Below are 19,057 nucleotides of genomic sequence, written 5' to 3' on the forward strand. Positions count from 1 at the left end.
GAAGGCCAACGGCATCCTGGCCTGTATCAGAACTAGTGTGGCCAGCAGGAGCAGGGAAGTGATAGTGCCCCTGTACTCGGCACTGGTGAGGCCGCACCTCGAATACTGTGTTCAGTTTTGGGCCCCTCACTACAAGAAGGACATCGAGGTGCTGGAGGTGCTCATCGAGATGAGGCGCTTAGGGACATGGTTTAGTGGGCATGGTGGTGTTGGGTTGACGGTTGGACTTGATGATCTTAGAGGTCTCTTCCAACCTTAATGATTCTATGATTCTAAAAGTGAACTTTGAACGTTAATTATATAATGGACATTTACACTTTCGGATGAGGTTTTGTTGCATGCAAATCTCTGAAATCAAGATAACAGTAATTATTCTATTTCATTTCTTAGGATAGAATTCAAAGTACGCTTTGTTTTTAAAAGGTGATAATCCCTCAATGTTTTATCTCACTATGAGCTTACTTGCTGGAAAAGATGACTCATGTGACAATGGAGCAATGTTAATGTTGTCACTTCAGAGATCGTGTTTCATTTTTCAAATCATGTAGGCATTAAGTAAGAGTCTGTCTCTTCTCTAAAGCGTTTAATATTAATGAATGAAATGTGACTCTTGTGAAAAGCACAACTTGTGTGCATTTTAATAGGATAAGAATGGGAACCTTTTCCATTCTTGTCCATTTTCGTTGAAATGAAGGCTTATTAGAGTTGTAGCTGGCGGATTACTCTGTTGTTAAGGCTGCATAACATTTTCCATTGTAGTGACTTTTTTATTGATTGAAATTTAATGTAGTATCCAATTGAAAAATCTTCATACTGGTGCCAAACAGTGGCTGAGTTGTTTGTAGATCTTCAGATAAAATGCTTAATCTGTTTCTCAGAACAAAACAAGGGGGACATTGGTTTTTGGGGTTTTTTAGCAGGGTTGGTAGAAAGGACTTTTTTGTTTGTTTTTGCTGTTAATGTGTTCATTGAGAAGTCCTCATGCTGCTCTGCTTTGGAGGAAAGCCTTGGATACCAACAGGAAGAGAGCTCTTGGTAGAATGCAGCTTTTATTATACTATGAGAAAAACACCCAAACTGGCTAAGTTACAGGCATTTGAAAATCTTCACTTCATGTTCTCAGTGGAGACTGCTGGAATTTTTATTAAATACATCTTAAAATGCCGTTTGTATTGAGCATGATCTGTTCCAGGCTACAGAGACTAAGCAGGACTTCCTTGCAGTTGCTCCTCATGGCTGTAGGGCTGTGGAAGAGGGGCAGAAAGTAGGGAGACTCCTTTCTTTTCTGAGGCGCGCCCAAGCAATGAGCAGGAGAAGGAAAAAAACATCCAGAAAGGACTGAATAGACAGAGAAGGAAGCAGAACTGTGAGGACCAAAAGAGAGAGGGACAGGTAATGGAAAGTTAGGTGGTTAGTTAACAGGAGAGGTCAGGTCAGATACAGCCGTGCAGCAGGTGGCTTGAAGGGTGGGTAGGAGATCAGAACAGAGGGATTTGTATTAACATTAAAGTCTTGCCCCACCGCCCCCCCCGCCCCAAAAATCACATTTTGCCTTGAGGTACTGTATTTTCTGCTGTCAGTAAATAGCTTTGAGACCTGCTGGTGAAATATTTCTTATTGTCTGTAGTACCTGGTGTGTATTACTTCTGTCAGTAACTGTTTCAGCTCTAATAGTGAAGGCATATGCCATTTGAATGCTGCAAGTAACCAAACTTGTAGTTTTACAAGATGGAATTTCTATTCTTTCACTAAAGAAAACCCAGGTACACTTCATACCTTCTGGAGATAAGGCTGAATGCTCAACCACGCTACTTAAAAAATGCCAGAATCTGCACGCCTTTAAAATGACTGGTAGTCTTTTGAAGTAAGTAGTTATTGTTTAGCGGTATCCTATGTAAATTCAGATAATACAACGACTAAACTTTGATAGAATTTTGTAGTATGAGATGTCATGCCACATTCAAACTCTAGGCATTTTTGTATCGTAATAGTCTCTTCACAGTGTTCTCAGTATCTTTATTAGTGTTCTGGATACTACATTAGGGGTTATGTTTTGGATGGATTGCTTGTGTAAAATTCAGTAGGAGATTTGCATGGAATTGATATATCCATATTTTCTATTTGATACTTAAGTCCTCATTTCTGGGAATGGAGCTCTTGCGTAAGAACCTTACAAATGGAAGTAGTATCTTGAATGGTTTTTTCCTCTCATTTGTCCCACAGCAGCCATGTGAGATGAAACACTACTGACATTTTACATATGGAGAGCAGATGAAAGCCTAGCTCTGCAAAATTATTTAGGACTCTGTTCTTAAGCAGGCAGTTAGTTCTCTGATTTTGCTATTGATTACAATTCTGTAATGAATATTAAATAAGGAATTTTTAAACTATGTGTACGTGTCTGTATCAGATTAAGTTTAATGCCTTTTTGCGTTATTTTACCCTGGCAAAGATTCTGCTTTTGGGGAGCAATTTGAATGTAAACCCATCTATTTTAATTAGATAGCTAAATATTTTTGTCAGTTGGGCCCTTCTCAGGGTGGCCTGTCCAGGAGTGCAAAGAAGATTGATGATGAGAAAGGAAATTTTGTTCATGTGTTCAAGACTTAGGTTGGTGTCTAACCCACTCCGCTGTCATCCTAGTGCATCTGCAGTTTCTCCCGATTCTTCAATTCAGCCATCAAGAAGATTGCAGAGCACTTGGGTCAACACCAAGGGAAAGTAAGATAAGGCACAAAGTTCTGCCTTAATTCTAATCCACAGAAAATCTGATGTCTTTATTGGGATAATTCTGCTGCTGTTTTTCTTACCGCATTTTCAACTAAGCTTTTAATACAACAAGACACTGTATATGCTTGCTTAGCTTAGGGCATGTGGATAATCTCATTAACTTCACGGGTCTAGTAATATAATTGTGTGAACGAAGAATTAAAAATAGAATTTTCGGAACAAGATAGTGTTCTGGGTGAAGCTGTTGTCTTTCAGGGTTTGTAAAATACTTCACTAACAACTCTGTTGTTTATGGGAATGGGCAGGAACAAGTGTATGGTCAACAATATGGTCATATGAAGTTACACTTTCCCATACTATTTTGAGATTCTTTTTCTAGCCAAGCTGGACATGTTTCAGAAGAGACACAAGAGGTGGTTGAAGACACGTGGGAATCCAGATACTAGAAAGATTCAGAGCAAAATCTTAGTATCATGTAAATAGGCAGCAATTATGTATCATGAATATCTGAGTTCATTCTTCCTAGCATCTCTTTCTATCATTGTGCATTACTACCATCTTGACTATATAGGTAACTTTTTTCCCCAGTTCCTTATCTCTGTCAAATAAGATGAGAATAATGAGCACGAAGTCTGAGCATTGGATATCTATTTATATCAGTGATAATTCTTTAAAACTCCTGCAGCAGCTGTACGTTCATTTTGAACAGACAAGAGACCTCCCATTAACTTCTTGCAGATTTGTACATTTATCTACAGGACGCTTTAAGTTTCAAAAAGGAGAATTGCTCACCAAATGAAGTATCTACTAACAGAGGGAATTTTCTGAGATGATGTGTCTATGTTTCGTTAAATCTGTTGCTAGCACTGCCAGGAAAGACACAACTAGTCCTAAACTTAAGTTTGTATGGTGGTACTTTTAAAGGGAATTGAAAAAGATAGCTTGGTACTGCATCTGATACAGGATGGAGTTGGTGAGAGGTGTGAAGAGCTGCAGCAGCTGTTTCAGATAGTCCCCAAGGAGGATGGATGATTAAGCTGGGGATGCACTACATGGATCCTAAAAAAATGATTTTTCTTTTGACAGTTAGAGCATCATTTACCTTTACTAGGTTTTTGCTTCTTGTTCAGTCATGATCAGTGAAGTGAGAGAGCAGAGTACATTCCAGTGTTTTTCCCATGTTTTACTTTTGTGAGTATAACACTTCAAAATGTTGGTGGAAATTTTGTCCCTTGAAATTATGTATTTGAGAACATAAGAGCAGCTTTACTGGAGATGTGCCAAAAGTCCATTTTGCTTGTCCAGTTTCTGACAGTGACCAATAGCAGATACCAGGAGAAGTGTATAAGAACAGGGCAGTCATGTAGCGTGCTCCGGTCTCTTCTGCCAGTTTCTATTCATCTTCATGTTATGGTTTTCCTGTGCCAGAAGTGGTAACTGTTTTTAATAGCTCTTAATGAAACTTCTGAATTGTTTTGGTTGGTTTTTTTTTTTTACTGCTTTTTGAACTGTATAAATTTGCTTGTGTGTGTCTACAACATCGTACAGAAATGAAATTTCATCATTTATTCATGATTTTAGGGATCTTTTGCATTTTTCTTCCCTCTAAGCTGGCAAGTCCTAATCTGTCCAGCAGTTCTTGTTGCCATTCTGTGCCCTGAAATCCTGCTGCTGTTCTGAATATCCTTTCTGTTTTTTTTTTCTATGTTTGGATGAGGAAGGAGAGGACAGAACTGCAGTCAGTATTAAAAATGCAAGAGCATTATGGAATTATACAATGTCAGAGTGATGCCACTGATGTGTTCTGTTCTGTATTTTTTTCTGGTAATTCCAGCATCACAGTGTTGTGGGTTTTGTTTTGTTCAAGACCTCTTCTGAATATTGAACTGACATTTTATAGAACCATTTATTGCAACTCCAGCCTCTCCTTCCTAGCTGGGCAAATTCAGAGCGCTTTGCTGTGTACATTAAATTAGTATTGTTTTACCCTATATGCAACCCTTTATCTACATTAAATTTCAGGGGCTGTTTTATCATGCTGACATTCACTGTTGTGAATGCTATAGTTTGCAGTTGACATTTGTTCTTTACACTTAAATAACTCATTATCATCAATTAACTTTAGCACATCACTGTTAATTCCCTTATTAGATCACTTACGAAGACGCTGAGCAGTAGTTTTTAGTACAGACGACTCTGGGGTTCAGTGCAGAGAACTCACTGGTGGACAAGAACTCTTTTCTCCTCTATTTTATATCTTTTGGCTGATTTATTTATCCATGTGAAGACCTTCCCCTCTTACCCTGTGGTAGCATAGTTTCCTTCAGAGCTTTCGGCTTCAGAGTGAGAGATCTTGTTGAAATTATTTTTGAAGTCAAAGTTGACTTTTAAATGGGTCTTTATTCATCCACACTCCTAGTGACTCCTTCAAAGAACTCCAGCAGATCTGGGAAGCCTTACTTGCCTCTGCGTAAACTGTTCTTACTCTTCTTTGGTATATAGCAGTTTTCATGTTTTCCGATTGTAGGCTTTTTTAGCCTTTATAGCTTCTACCAATTTGCTGTGTGCTGGTGTTAGATTTTATGGGCTATTTTTATTGGATTCCCTCTAGAACATTCTAAAAAGTTGTGTTCACCATTGCTACTTATGCTTTGACATTATCCGTAAAGGAGCCGCTTCAACTCAGCAGCTCTGTGCCTGTGTAGATTAATTTGCAAGATTTGGCCTGATTTAAATGTCTTCCATGTTAACTATGAAAAAACTCTTCAGTCTGGTAAGAGTACATTCATTACTGCGGTTGTATTCAGATTGTGGTATTTTTTGACGTCTGTGTAATTCCTTCCCTTTATCTTTGTTGTAGTTGTTTACACTTCTGTTTTGATTTGCGTATTGCAATTTGAAGGAAATTATTTTAATGTGTCAAACTCTTAGACCAAACGCACATTTTCTAAAATGTTAAGTCCTTGATAAAAACAAATTTAAAAAATCGAAGAATTTCTTTTTAAGATGCAAAATATAATTTGTTTAATGCTGCAGCAATTATACAGATAGGAAATTGTTCCTTTCTTAGAGGTGTCAGTCCCTGAAAATTCTACTACTAATACTTTATTTGTAGCCATGAAATTTAGAACAATCTTAGACTGTCTTTTGGTATGTTTGACTAATCAAATGCAGTAGTTGATAAATGTTCAAATCCTCACTTCACTTTGAGTCTACTTAATGCTAATTAAAAAGAATCATGACAAATGGAGGATTAGTTCTTGTGCCAGATTGGGGATTATTGGTCTTTAAAAGAAAGAGCTTGGAAAGGTTCACTGTTTAATAAATATGTGACATACTGAAGTACCTTAGTCCATATGATACTGATTACAGTATAAGTGTTTCTTTAAGATGGCATACATCTTTCCATTAAGAGTGCTGGATTTACAGAATCTGCCAATAACCATTCCAGCATTTTGTTTTAAACTCTGGAAAACTGATAGGGGGAATTCCACGTCACAGGTTCTGCATGGTCAAACTCTGCAGATCTTGTTGCAGCACTGAAATTTTTGTCTTTTCCTTTTGTTTTAAGGTGGAAGGAGAAAGGAGATTGAGTTCACTTTTGTATCAAGCTTGTTCTTAAAAATCTTACTGTTGTGATGCAAAGAACCGAAATGTAACTCTTGAACGTTATTTTTCTATCTTTGTTAACAAAATTATAACAACTATTTTAGTATGCTTCATAGATTTCAAAATAATCTCAAATCTTGTAATTAAAAATAGGTTTCTCATGACTATTCTTAGTGGACTTAAAATTAATGATTGAACAGATTTGTACTCTGCAGTCTGCAGTTTTTTTAGTATCTTGCAATAGGTCCCTTATAAATGAGCTTATATTTTGAAATGTGAGATTTTTACTAGACAAAGCCCTGAAATATAATAAAACATATGAAGTGGCCTGGTTTTCTTATATCAGCTGATACTAAGGTAGTAAATCGGATGTATAAAATAAATGCTAGGTAAAGCTTCTGTAGAATTGGTGGGAGTCTGCCTTTCCTTACAAAATAAGTAGGTTTGGTCTGGTAAAGCGGCTGTTAGTGTTGGCAGTGGTTCTGTGCAGTCAAACATTTTGTTTAATTTGATGGAAATAAAGAAAAATTGATGCTGTGTGTGTAAGTTGTCATTAGTTACGCCACTTTCCTCAGGATGCTCAGTAAGCATACCGAGCGTGAGCCCCAGCTCACTGAGGAGGAAGCTGATGCACGCAGGGAGCTAGATAGGGGCTCAGGGACAATGTAAATCAGAATAAGAATTAGAAGTTTACAGCACACAAAATGGTCCATGTCCTGGTTTTAGTGCAAGCTTTTTCATATATGTTTTTCTTAAAGCATTGACTACTGGAGTCATATTGAATTTCAGTTTTTATTAAAAAAAAAAAAAGAAACCTAACTGATAGTCTTCATGATTAAAAGAAAAGCTAGAAAGTCAGATGAGCGAGTAGTCTGAATACAGATAAAAGCAATAGTGGTTTGTTTTCATGTCTTTATTTTTCAGTCTGTCTTACCACTCCTAGGAATCACAGATATGAATACTTCAGATCTACTGAACACCTATGTGTATGTCTCTTGGCAATGCATTCAGAATATGTGTGTTATAATTTTATTTATGTGATTGGAAAATGTTAGTAATTACTTAGCCCCCCCCCCCCCCATTTTCTTCTTCTCACTGGTTTTAAAGAGACTTTCAAAAATTCTATGCTACTATACAACATTTTGTTCATTCTTTGAATGTCAGCACTGTTTTGAGTGTTTGAGCCTCTTTTTTGTAAACTAAGAGTTCCTCTGTAAATAAACTGACTTATCCTGGCATTTCTGAAGGTTTATTTGAGGGTGAAGAAAGTGCAGATTTCAAGCCCAGATGCTGCTTCATTTTTGATGATAAGGAAGGTGGATAAAAAAGGAAGTTTTAAATTCTACTTTTCTCAAATAAGAAACAAAAAATGTAATTTTAAAGAAATATTGTGGGATTTGGTGCAGTTTAGAAGCAAATAAATCTTGTCAAATGTATATGTAATTCATTTTACTCCTAAGTGCTACATCAGAACATGTTAATTATGTTTAATCCTTTTATCCTCGTTATTTGCATTAGATGATGTGCTTGTTATAGGTAAAAAACAGTTTATATTTGTGACTAGAAGTAGTTGTAGCTTTTAATAAATTCATGTCTTGAGGTTACAGTGATTTACATTATTTGGGAGTGGTTAAGACATAAAGCAACCGTGGAGAAAATGTGTTTCTGGATTCTTTTGGAGGACTTAGTTGCATGCAATTGAAGGAGTTGCATTAGAAATGAAAAAGGAGGGTGACTTATGTATACTGTTCCTGTTTGCCATTACAAATTAAGTTGTCAGATGCATTGCTTGATTTTATATATTAAACAGATGATTTCAGTTCTCAAGCAGTTTAGTTTTTATCTGTTCAGTCTCTTGATTGTTTTTTCTTTAAATTTTGAAAATAACAGCTGAATTTTTAATCCAAAAGCTACATTTTAAAGCAGATAGTCTGTCACCTGCAAAAAAGCTTCTGTTTTCGTAAGCTGTAATTGCATGATACACATGGCTGTGCACGCTGTTATCCCCGCTTTCCCTTCTTTCATGTTTCGGGCTCAGTGGGCAGGTCACTGGGCTGTGTATAATGTCAGCCTTGGGTAGTGAGTTTAACACTGCCCTGGCGTTCCCACCATTGCAAGGGTAGTGACCTGCTTTACGAAACGCTTTGAGACCTCTTCATAAAATGTGATAGAGAGCAATGGTTTTTGGTTGTTTTGTTCCGTTTTGTTTTTTTGTTTCGTAATAGTAGCAATATGATAAGCATGTGGGATTATTCTTTTTAGATTTAAACAAATAAGTTTAATTACACTGTTATCTTTATTTTAAAAACTTAAAAATAAAATAAACACTGTGTATTATTGTTATAGTGATAAATGTGGTCAGCAGTTAAAATTTCCAGAGTCAGTTATGGCTTTTAGCCAAATGTCTCTCAGTAAAAGTAGAGTGATGAATGTAACTTCACAGGTTGCAGTTTGACAAAGAAGCAGTGGAAAACAAAATGACTGTGGGTAAACCCACCATGCTGCCTGTGTCCTAATTTGTCTCTTAATCGTTCTGATGAGTTTTCCCTCTGCCTGGGCCTTGCGTTTAAACAGAACAGTGAAATATTTTTTCCTCACTTGAGTCATTTTCACTGAATTTTCATCGATTATATGTTTGTGTGGGAGGTGAAGGGGATGAACTCAAAGGAAAGAATAAACCTACAGTTAGTGTTAAAAGCCTTTCTAGCTATACTGTTTTGGTAGCTTGAACTAGTTTACTTAAATGCTACACTCTCCTCTTCTTCTGGAAGCAATAAATTTGTTCAAATGATGATCAAAGGATAAGAAATTACTTAAGAGAATAGTTATGTTTAAAATACTGTAAAAATACAAGAACTCTTTTGGGGTATATGTGACTGTGATCTTAGGTATATCATGAAGAAACTTAATTTCAGAGCTATCTAAAAGTCAAAGATTAAAATGGTTTAAGGTTTTGTTGAAGAGTTATCTGTTCCTGTGCTGTCAAGGCTTCCATAAGGTGATACCCAACTGTATAACCTCTTTATAAGATATGAAATGGGATGAGAGCTATGAGGGGAATAAGCAGTGGGACTTTATTAATGGAAAAGTGTGCTTTTTAAATTTTTTTCATTAATACTATCTCATGGAGAAATGGCATATAAGTGTGTGTGTACACACAGACACATCACGCACACCAGACCGTCTGTCTTCTCGCGTCTTGACTACAGTGGTTGTGATCACCCAGGAGAACAGGGGTTATAGGCAAGGGAGGAGGCTGATGGCGTTTGTTCTTTGAGGCATGTTATGCTGGAATTTGGTTTTACTTTCATTCTGTCAGATTCCTGATCTGATGACTTTCAGGCTGGCTGAGGTGTAGTGCTGTTTGCTCCAAAGTCTGTCAGGCTGCTGGGAAGATGTCCATTGTTTTGAATTACGCCTCAAGTGTATCTTGATTCACAACTCCTAGAGGTCTGAAAACAGCTTTTAGAGAACTGTAACCAACATACTTCAGAAACTGGAATACTGGATTGAAGTACAGAATAATCAACTATTAAAATTCTGTGTATCTTTTCTCCTGGTGGTCTGTAACAACTTTTATGGAGTTCAAAATTTAAATACATTATAATTCTTATAACTCATTTTTATATTGTTTATGTTGAAATACATTTTCCACCTACATATCAACGTACTGCTCAGTTTTGCCATTGAAATGACTATTTTGTATTCCCTTTACATTGAAGAGCCTACATTGTGCTCCAAGAATGATGAGAAACTTGTTTATGAAATTGGTGTGTATTCAACATTAATTAAAGATGGCATTCAGCACTCCAACAAGAGTCTTTAAAAATGGCTGAAAGCCATATTATACATTGGCAACCAAGATGCATCTGTGAGATTCTCTAAGACTCAGTCACCATCTCTCCTCTGTAGTCATGGATCTTGTGAATGATGAGGTGGGGGTCTTCGGAATGGCTGAAGATTAGCATCCCCTGCTGTTTTGTAATTATCAGAATCTGGACAGTCATTTATTTGAATGAAATAATGCATACAGTTTGTGCCTCCAAAGAAAAGCATACATAATGTGATTGTAAGAAGAGGTTTTCAATCTCTCAGTGGGATGTCATAGGGTATGTTTATAAACTTCAACCTAGCAGTTGCTCTGCAGTGGAATTCCACTGGTATTGAGATAATAATTTGCACAGTCAAATTGCTTTCTTTACAAAAACCCAGGGAATTATGAGACCCTAATCCTTTATTAATGTCAACCCATAGGCAGCAAGAAAGCGTAAGATTGCCATTCGAAAAGCCCAGGGGAAAAATCTTGAGGCCATCCGAGAGCTGAATGAGTATCTGGAACAGTGAGTGTCTTACAAGAATACGGATTGTGTTTTGCTATTCTGATAAATCTTTTTAATTAAAATGGAATTTGCATTTGATTTACGCTTTTGCTTCCATGCTGGTCATTTACAGAATCCCTTGCACATTCTTTCTTTTTTTCCTTTTTTCCTCTCTTGTCTTCTCTATACAGATTTGTTGGAGACCAAGAAGCTTGGCATGAACTTGCAGAACTTTACATCAATGAACATGAGTAAGTTGTTTTGCTAAGTCCACATAAAAACTGTTAAATTGAAACCTACTCTGTGTAAGTCAAAGACCTCAGCAATTTTTTTTGAAGGACTAGTGTTAGAAAGTATGCTGTCTCATTTCCAATATAACAAGCATCAACAGGAAGTAATTACCAACCTTATTTGACTACCAAATGCTTTAAGAAGGCATTTGATTTTAAAACAGAATCAGTTTACTTAATTATCTGTATGTTTCAGTCATTTTTTAAAATCCGATATTTTAAAATAAGTGGTTTGAGTGTAGCAGGGAACAGCACTTATTTCCCATAATTTTTCATTCAAGTGATGTTTTTTACTAGTTATAGATTTTAAATTCTTTACTTCTAAAATCAGTTGATCATGGCAAATGATACTCTGATTTTCTTTTAGCCTACCTCTGCAAGAACTTTTAGTAACCTTTAAAAAAAAAAAACAAAGCAAAACATGGATCCAGAGTTAGAAGCATCTGGTCGCCTGGGTACAAACCCAATGCAATCAAGAATGCTGAATGTTGTAGTAACTTGCTTATTGGATATTTAATGTTTTTGTTAGCTTTTTTTTATTGCTGTAGTGACAGGAGGAAATCCCAGTGTGAGAGGATTAGCTCAAAGCTTTAGTGCAAGTTTTCTAATATCACAGCATTAATTCTAACCTCCACCCAAAGGCGTATCTTTTTTTTCCCCCCTTCTTTAGTTCTTCAGCCCAGCCTGAATTATATCACATTGTTTCCTTCCTTCCTTTCTAGAGAGTAGTAAAAGAACCAAATTCTCAAGGAAGAAATAGCCATTCTCACTGTGATGAAAAAATTGTTCCCCATCACCTCTCCTTCCACTCCATTCTCAAAGAAAATAATTATTAAACTCTTTGAACTGCTGACTTAAGGAATAATCTAGAATTTTGATATCCAGATTTCCATTTGTTTTGGGAAATTCACCAGCCACTTCTCCAAGAAAATAGCTTTTTTTTTTTTTCCAAAATGGTTAGAAAGATGTTTAAGCTTGTCAGATCTGTCGGTACAAAAGTGAATGATAGAGTGGTGCAAACATATGTGTTCCGCTACTGTTGTGGTTTTTTTTTCTATAATCCTTATTACAAAATTGTGTAATAAAACCTGAGAAAGAAATTGCTTTTGCTTGTATTTGTCTTGGTCTGTAATTCCAGTAAAAAATAATATGTAGAACTTTCTCCAGTTCATTGAAAAAATTGACTGTGCTCACTGTACTTTTATGAGTATCAGTGTTATTTTGATGATTAAATGTGGAAAAAATTTGGATCCTGGCTAAAAAGCAACTAAAAGTTAATTTTAAAAAAAGGAAACAATTCATCAGCTTACTTGTTTTATCAGTGTCACAAATTTAGTCTCGCTTGTGAAATCACCATGCTGTTACCATTGTTCATAAACACACTTAGATGTACAAGGCTTATATAGTTCTCAATTCTGCGCTGTGTTCTGTTATGAGGACTGTGGCTTCTGCTTTTGGAGAATGAGGTGGCTATCTTTTTACCTCCAAATTAATATTTGATATGCGACTATCATAACGTACACAGGAGAAAACCACAGTATGTTCATTTTAAGAAATAAGATTTTACAGATTATATGGTTTAGTATTCTCTCATAATTGCTAAATTGCTTTTGCTGTGATATTAAATATGTACCCACACTGTCATTATAAACATTGCGTCTCTGAATTTTGGAATCCTATCATGTAAACTTTGTACAACAGTGCTATCACGTATCTGTAGAAGATGCAAATTCTGCAGGAAACTATTAGTTGAAAGATTATGAAGCTAAGATTTTTATAATTAAATAAACCTACATTTTGAGCTCGACTTCTTAATTATTTCTGAAACTTTTATTTAAAGAACAAGTACTAGCCTTTTCTTTTGCAATGATAAGTTGTTGCCCATTTGTCTGGTATGATGCTATTTTCATATATAGGTTTGAATTGTTTGATTTTTAGAACTGTTCTTAGTATGGTTTTTCGATCTTCTGTGGTTGACTGTGAGCGGGTAAAGTTAACTGACAATGTAAGTGCTCTGGTCTGTAGCTTAGTTTGTGAATCCTCAGGTAGCTGAATTTTCTTGTAGAAAAAAATGAACTGTTTAGTAGTCTGAGTCCCAGTGTCTTATAGTACCTAATGCCTGTTTCTACTCATCACTCTTGTTAATCAGAAATGGCACTTATTAATAAAAAATGAGTATATTAAATGCTTTCCATGAGCTGTTCCATATATACTTAGACTATTAAATTTTGTATATTCTTCACTGATATGGTGTAAAAATAGTAACTCGAGGTTTCAAACATCATTTAAAAATAAAATTTTTTTAAATTGTGAATCACGTGAAGTTATAGGGGGGAAAAGTAAGACTTCTTTTATTCTGCTGTAAAGAAACTGAAGCAAAGAACTGTATACTCTGTTTCATTTTGTCACTGTTTTTTGTATTCCTCAGCTATGCAAAGGCAGCCTTCTGCTTAGAGGAGCTTATGATGACTAACCCACACAACCACTTGTACTGTCAGCAATATGCTGAAGTAAGTATTTTCAGAAAAATCAATTATGTTTGAATACATATTCTGTTTTTATGTTACTGAAGTGGTGAAAATGGAATAAAAATGGTTTCTTTATTTTTTCCCAATAGAGTGCACAGAGAATGTTAACATCTCATAGAACTTAACGTTAAGAAAACTGTTTTCTTACTCAGTGTGACTAAGCTAAATATAAGAGTAAAGGCAGGAATTATTGAAGGTAAAGATTCGTTTTAAATGAGCTATTCTTGTTGAAGTGTTTATGCACTTTTCTAATTAAGTGCATGAGAAGTTAAACTTTTCCTCAGCAATGCTGCCTAGGAGGTTATGATCTATTGCCTGGTATTGTGGAGCCAGATCTTGTAGGAAATTTTGCCTGAAAGAGCACTGGGGGGAGAGAAGACCCTTCGTTTTAGCTCAAGGTTTTTAGCCATTTGCACTCATTTTTTCAGCTATAGATTTTTTTTTTCCTAAATTATGCTGTTAACTGCTTCAAATGGATTTAATTTGTTTTGTTAAATTGGGTTAACATTAAAACTTGAAAGTCTAAGTAGCTTTCTGGTAGAAAGACTGTGAAGCATGTCTTCTAGTATTTATCCCTCTCTTTGTTGATCTAATAAGAGGCAAAATGAATAGACAGTGGAGTAATCTTCTAAACTTTGTGCGCTATTTTGCAGTTGAATAGATAATGAAAGGCATTGTGTTGTTTTGTGTACTGGTGTAATGCTGTGCTGAAGGAATACAGAGTTAGTATGGATTTATAGCAGTCAGAATTTAGCTTTAGATTTAAAGTTTGTGTTACTTTTCATAAGAGACTATCCCAAGGTTGGAAGTATGTCTATGTGCAAAATAATCACTTTTTATTCTTGTAGCAATAAATTCATTAAATTACTGCTGGCTTTTTTCTCCTATAGTTAAATATTTTAAAATTTGTGTACTGAAAAGAGCTCAGATTTCTCCCAAGCCAGTGTTTGGCCTTTCGTAGGACACCTGATTTGAAATATCATGTGAAACAAACCTGAAGTGAAATTTCATAATATCTCTGCTTCAAGAGTGAATGCCTGAGGTATCAATGACATGTGCAAGTTTCAGGAGCTTATAATTTTTACAGGTTAAATACACTCAAGGGGGGCTTGAAAACCTTGAGCTATCAAGAAAGTATTTTGCGCAAGCACTGAAGCTGAACAACAGAAATATGAGAGCTTTGTTTGGACTTTACATGGTAAGCAGGATTGTATATTTTCCATGTTACCATTTTGAATATGTTTTTATGCATGTATATTATCCTTTACCATTTGCTGTTTGGTTTTTTTTTTTTCTTTTGGTTCAACTTAATAGCTCAGATTATTAACACTGTTTTTAAATACTGAATATGGACAATTTTATGCCAGTAAGTACTCCTTACTTGAAGCGCTCTTAACTGTTAAGTCTTGCCCATGTTTTCCAAAGAATTATAATTATTGGCACATGAAGGTAACTTCTTGAAAAAGGATTTAAAGTCATACTCCTTTCTACAGGATGGTGAACTGCTGAAGAGTACCAGCACAGAACGATGGCTGCTCTTTTTCTTTTTTTTTTTCCCCTTTTTTTTTTTCTCACTCTGGTTTCTAAATACAACTCTCTACTTTCAATTTCAAAATGAGTCTTTAGCTTGCACAGCTTTGTTGGCCTGAGTGTGGCCATGGCTACAGTAACTACGGGTAGCATGTACTGGCACCAGTTTTTCAGTTTCTCGAAAGATACTGAGGCCTCTATTGAAGATCTTCTTTTAGATCTTAGATCTTTTAAAAGATCTTTTTAGGGACAAAACCAGAAAGGTTCTTTTTTAAATTCTAGGCCACCCTTTTGTCTCTTGGGAGGGGGGCAGTTTACAGAGACGCATCAGGCAGATAACTTTGAGGCTTCCTATAAATACCAGGCAATAGGAACTTCCTTTCAAGGACTTGTTAGGCATCACCTTTAAGACTCAAAGCAACTTGGACCTAATCATCTTAGCCCATCTGCAGAGATTCTTGGGTTGGTGAGTGTATGTTCAAGGAGAAAAGCTGGCTTCTTGCTGTTCCTTAGGTCATTTAGCTTTTTAGGAGTAAGTTTTGTAGCAAATCTGTTTATTGGCTTAAATGATTTTTAAGGTGTGTATACATATAGACTTCTGCACTGATTCTAGAACAGGCCTGGGGGTTTATTATGGCCAATCTTGGCTTGTCCTCTGTCAGATCTTACATCCTGCCTGTTATTTTCAGTCTGTAAAGTGGAATTAGAACCTGTTATCTGATGGGCAACCTTGAGCTAATATGACCCAAGCGTTTGAGAAGCTTTTTGTTTTGGCAGTGCCTGAAAGTCATGCGCATAAGCCCTGATTTGCATAATGCAAGTTCATTACTGCAAAAAATTTGTGTACGCTGTTTCAGTTCTTCAGTTTTGCTTGGCTGGCTGCTGTGACATTTCACTAGGTAGTTTCTGCGAGAACAGCTTGCTGTTGCTGCTTCTGTATCTACCCTTTGGCTCCTAATTTCTTTGTAATGCTGTTTCCAGGCTTTAGGATCTGGTTTTGCTGTGGTTGCTGCTTTTGTAATTGACAGACATGCCCAGCGTTTGTAGTCCCCAAAGAACATCCATAACCCTGGTAAATTCTCTACAAAGGCTTTCAGCTGTATCTGCTGAGGAGACTGGTCAGTACTTCACTGAATTCAGGAAACCGGAGAGAATGATGCCTTGTCTTAGGACTGTGACCCTGTACTAGATCACAAATTCAATTCATGCGGGCATGGCTTTGGAGAATGTGTTCCTGAGTTTGTGGAGGCTAACTTTGGCAGTCCCACTCCTCTCCCATTTCTGGAGGTAGTTTCAGGGAAGTAGCTGTAAGGGAACGTTCTTTGAGTTTGAAATGTAGTATTCATGTAGACATTTGCTTCCATGCTCCTTTTTAAAATCTTCTCTGGAGGTTCTTCATTGATGGGTGAGAGTAGGGTTCTGTGGTTCTTTGCATTCAAGTACCTTTGCACTCAGAAAGATGTTGTGGGAGGGAATAGCAATGATTCCTTGCGAAGTGGGTTTATTTGATAAGTGGAGAAGTCTCTGAGCTGAGTTCAGTTCTAAAGTAATCTTTTTCATTTTTTCAGATGAAGATGGGCCTAGTTTATGTGCAGGCTCTTACCTGCTTTTAAAATTTGTTTTCTGATGCCACAGGGAAAAATGCCATATTTTTAATGACAGTTTGGACATACAAGTGATGTATTTTTTATTGTCTCTGGTAACAAATTGGATGGGAAAAACTTAACTCATAACTCTCACTTTAGGGAAAAGCAAATTGGATTAACTGATCATGTCCAGTTTCCTAACTCGGTACACAACTGAACTGAAGTCTGCTTTAGCTTTAATTAGAACAAACAATTGTTTAAAAAGTTTAGCTAATTCTTAATTGGATGCTGTTCACCAGTAACTGTTCTTATTTTTTCTCTTTTTCTGCTATCACTGTGCGTGGGGCTCTGAATGCAAAGGTGCTTAATGCTCTCAGTTTATTTCATGCACGTATATTTTACAGTTACACTGCTTTTATTTTTTTATTCCTAGTCTGCCAGCCATATTGCTTCCAATCCAAAAGCAAGTGCAAAAATGAAAAAAGATAATATGAAATATGCCAGCTGGGCAGCTAACCAAATAAACAGAGCATACCAGGTTAGTACATCATTGTTTTCTGATACTTTTAACAGCCTCTGTAGTTCTTTTCTGCACTTTTATCAACTGCTGTTCAAGAGGCTAGATACAACGTGTAAATCAGCATAATTTGCTTGTATTTTTTGCATTCTACTTCTGTTTTATTTCCTGGAAGCCTTAATTAATATAAGGTTGATATTTTACAGTTATTAATTACTATTATTTACTTATTAGCTTTAAACAGATTTTCTTCTACTAACATTAACTGAATGTACGCTCGTGTAATGTTGACCTCCAAGGCTCAGTTCTACAGCTAAGTATTTTAACAAAACTTGGTATGTCTTAATTCTTAGAGTGACTTGGTCATCTGCTTCTATTTTACTAGAAAACAAATGAAAATTCTAGAATTTTATTTGCTTTCAGTTTATTCTGGCCTTTCAAAATCATATTTAACGGTATTCCTAATAATTACCTTAGTAATTGTGACTGAAGTTGGTTTTGCGTAGTTTTATAGAAAAATGCCTGTTGAATTGTGAAAATGTAGACTTTGTAGGCCACAGACAAAGCTTACTGAAGTCATTAGGAGTCTTTTCAGCTATTTGAAAAGTTATGCATAAAAACCTATATTTGCTTTTGTATTATAAGCCTCTGTATTTTTTCTATAACTGTGAATGAAAACAGGTTTTAGCTCGTAAGTTCTGCAATCCGTGCATCCCAAACATAGTATGTCTATTTGACTCCCTTATAGCTATTCTTAATGATTTACCGATCAGAGTTTATGGATAAGTAATCCTGAACATCAACATCATACTGTCCAGTTCTCCCCAGAACTTTTTCTGAGCAAAAATGTTGGTATTAAATGCAAAGACTTCATATACATGTAACACTCCTTTCTTTCTGTAATATTTCAGTGTCACAACCCAATATTTAATTTTTCTCTTGCTGCTGGTGTTTCACAGTTAATACTACCAAATGGCCTTTTGACCAGCTCCATTTATTATGGAATTAAATTAGGATTTTCTTTTATGGCCAATGCAGTTTTCTTAACACACTGTATTTCAGTTCATTGCCAAGAGCGCAGCTTCTTGGGGCTGACATGTTTTTGATGTATTACAACTTCGAAGTATTTTCCATTTCCCCTGATTGGCCCTGTAACTTCTGACTGTACTTTACAGTGAAGAAAATTGTATCCCTAAGGACATAATTAAGCATTTTATACTTGTGTGCTTAAAGTTTCTTACTCTGTTCTGCTGTTTAAATGACTCCCTGCTTTTCATTAATAAACCATTTATGTGTTCATGACAGTAAGCTGTGTATGAATTACCAACTTTGTCTGATTTCCCATAAATAAGCAGGACTTCTTTTGACTTCAGTATGTCTGACATTCCTGTAATCACAACATTGATAGAAAACCCAAGTATTGCAGGATTTAAAAAAAAACAAAACCAAAAAAACCCTTGAAGAACAGAATACACAGTGGATTCACCACTGATAGAACAAAACAGGTTTTTAAAAGATGTGTGAATTTTGAGTGAAAACCATTATTCCATGTTTTACATCTTAATAAAATGAACTGCTTATATTAGAGGCGGTTTGAACACATGTTTTAAGTGAATATTACGACTGAAGTTTCCAGCTCAAAGCACCAGTAGAGAGCTGTTAGCACTTCTGGGAAACAGCCCGTTTCAGGGTGCATCAGGATGGAAATGTAAAACCAGTGTTGGCTGTGGAACGGTGGCGTACCAAGATTACGACCTAGAAATAGGCATCTCCTGGTTCTAAATATAATGAAAGTTTAATTATGACAATTTGTAGTTACTTGACGCACAGCCAGATAAGCTTGCCTTTTTTTTTTATTTGGTTGGTTTTTTTGTCTCTCCGCATGGCTTTCTGTTAACATCACAGTATCTCTAACAAAATATGACTTGTATTGGGAGTGCTGGTGGTG

At 36.0% G+C, this 19,057-nt stretch overlaps 1 protein-coding gene across 1 annotated transcript in view; it reads left to right on the forward strand.

Annotated features, from left to right (window-relative positions):
- EMC2 (ER membrane protein complex subunit 2) overlaps positions 1 to 19,057 on the forward strand; it is a 46,666-nt gene that overhangs the window by 21,920 nt on the left and 5,689 nt on the right. The window contains exons 6-10 of the mRNA XM_009323107.1: positions 10,594 to 10,679; positions 10,850 to 10,909; positions 13,377 to 13,458; positions 14,564 to 14,674; positions 17,026 to 17,130. Coding sequence (XP_009321382.1) covers positions 10,594 to 10,679; positions 10,850 to 10,909; positions 13,377 to 13,458; positions 14,564 to 14,674; positions 17,026 to 17,130 — 444 coding nt within the window. The remainder of the gene's footprint in view (positions 1 to 10,593; positions 10,680 to 10,849; positions 10,910 to 13,376; positions 13,459 to 14,563; positions 14,675 to 17,025; positions 17,131 to 19,057) is intronic.

Source organism: Pygoscelis adeliae, unplaced genomic scaffold, assembly GCF_000699105.1.
Source record: "Pygoscelis adeliae isolate BGI_AS28 unplaced genomic scaffold, ASM69910v1 Scaffold174, whole genome shotgun sequence".
In the NCBI taxonomy this organism is placed as follows: Eukaryota; Metazoa; Chordata; class Aves; order Sphenisciformes; family Spheniscidae; genus Pygoscelis; species Pygoscelis adeliae.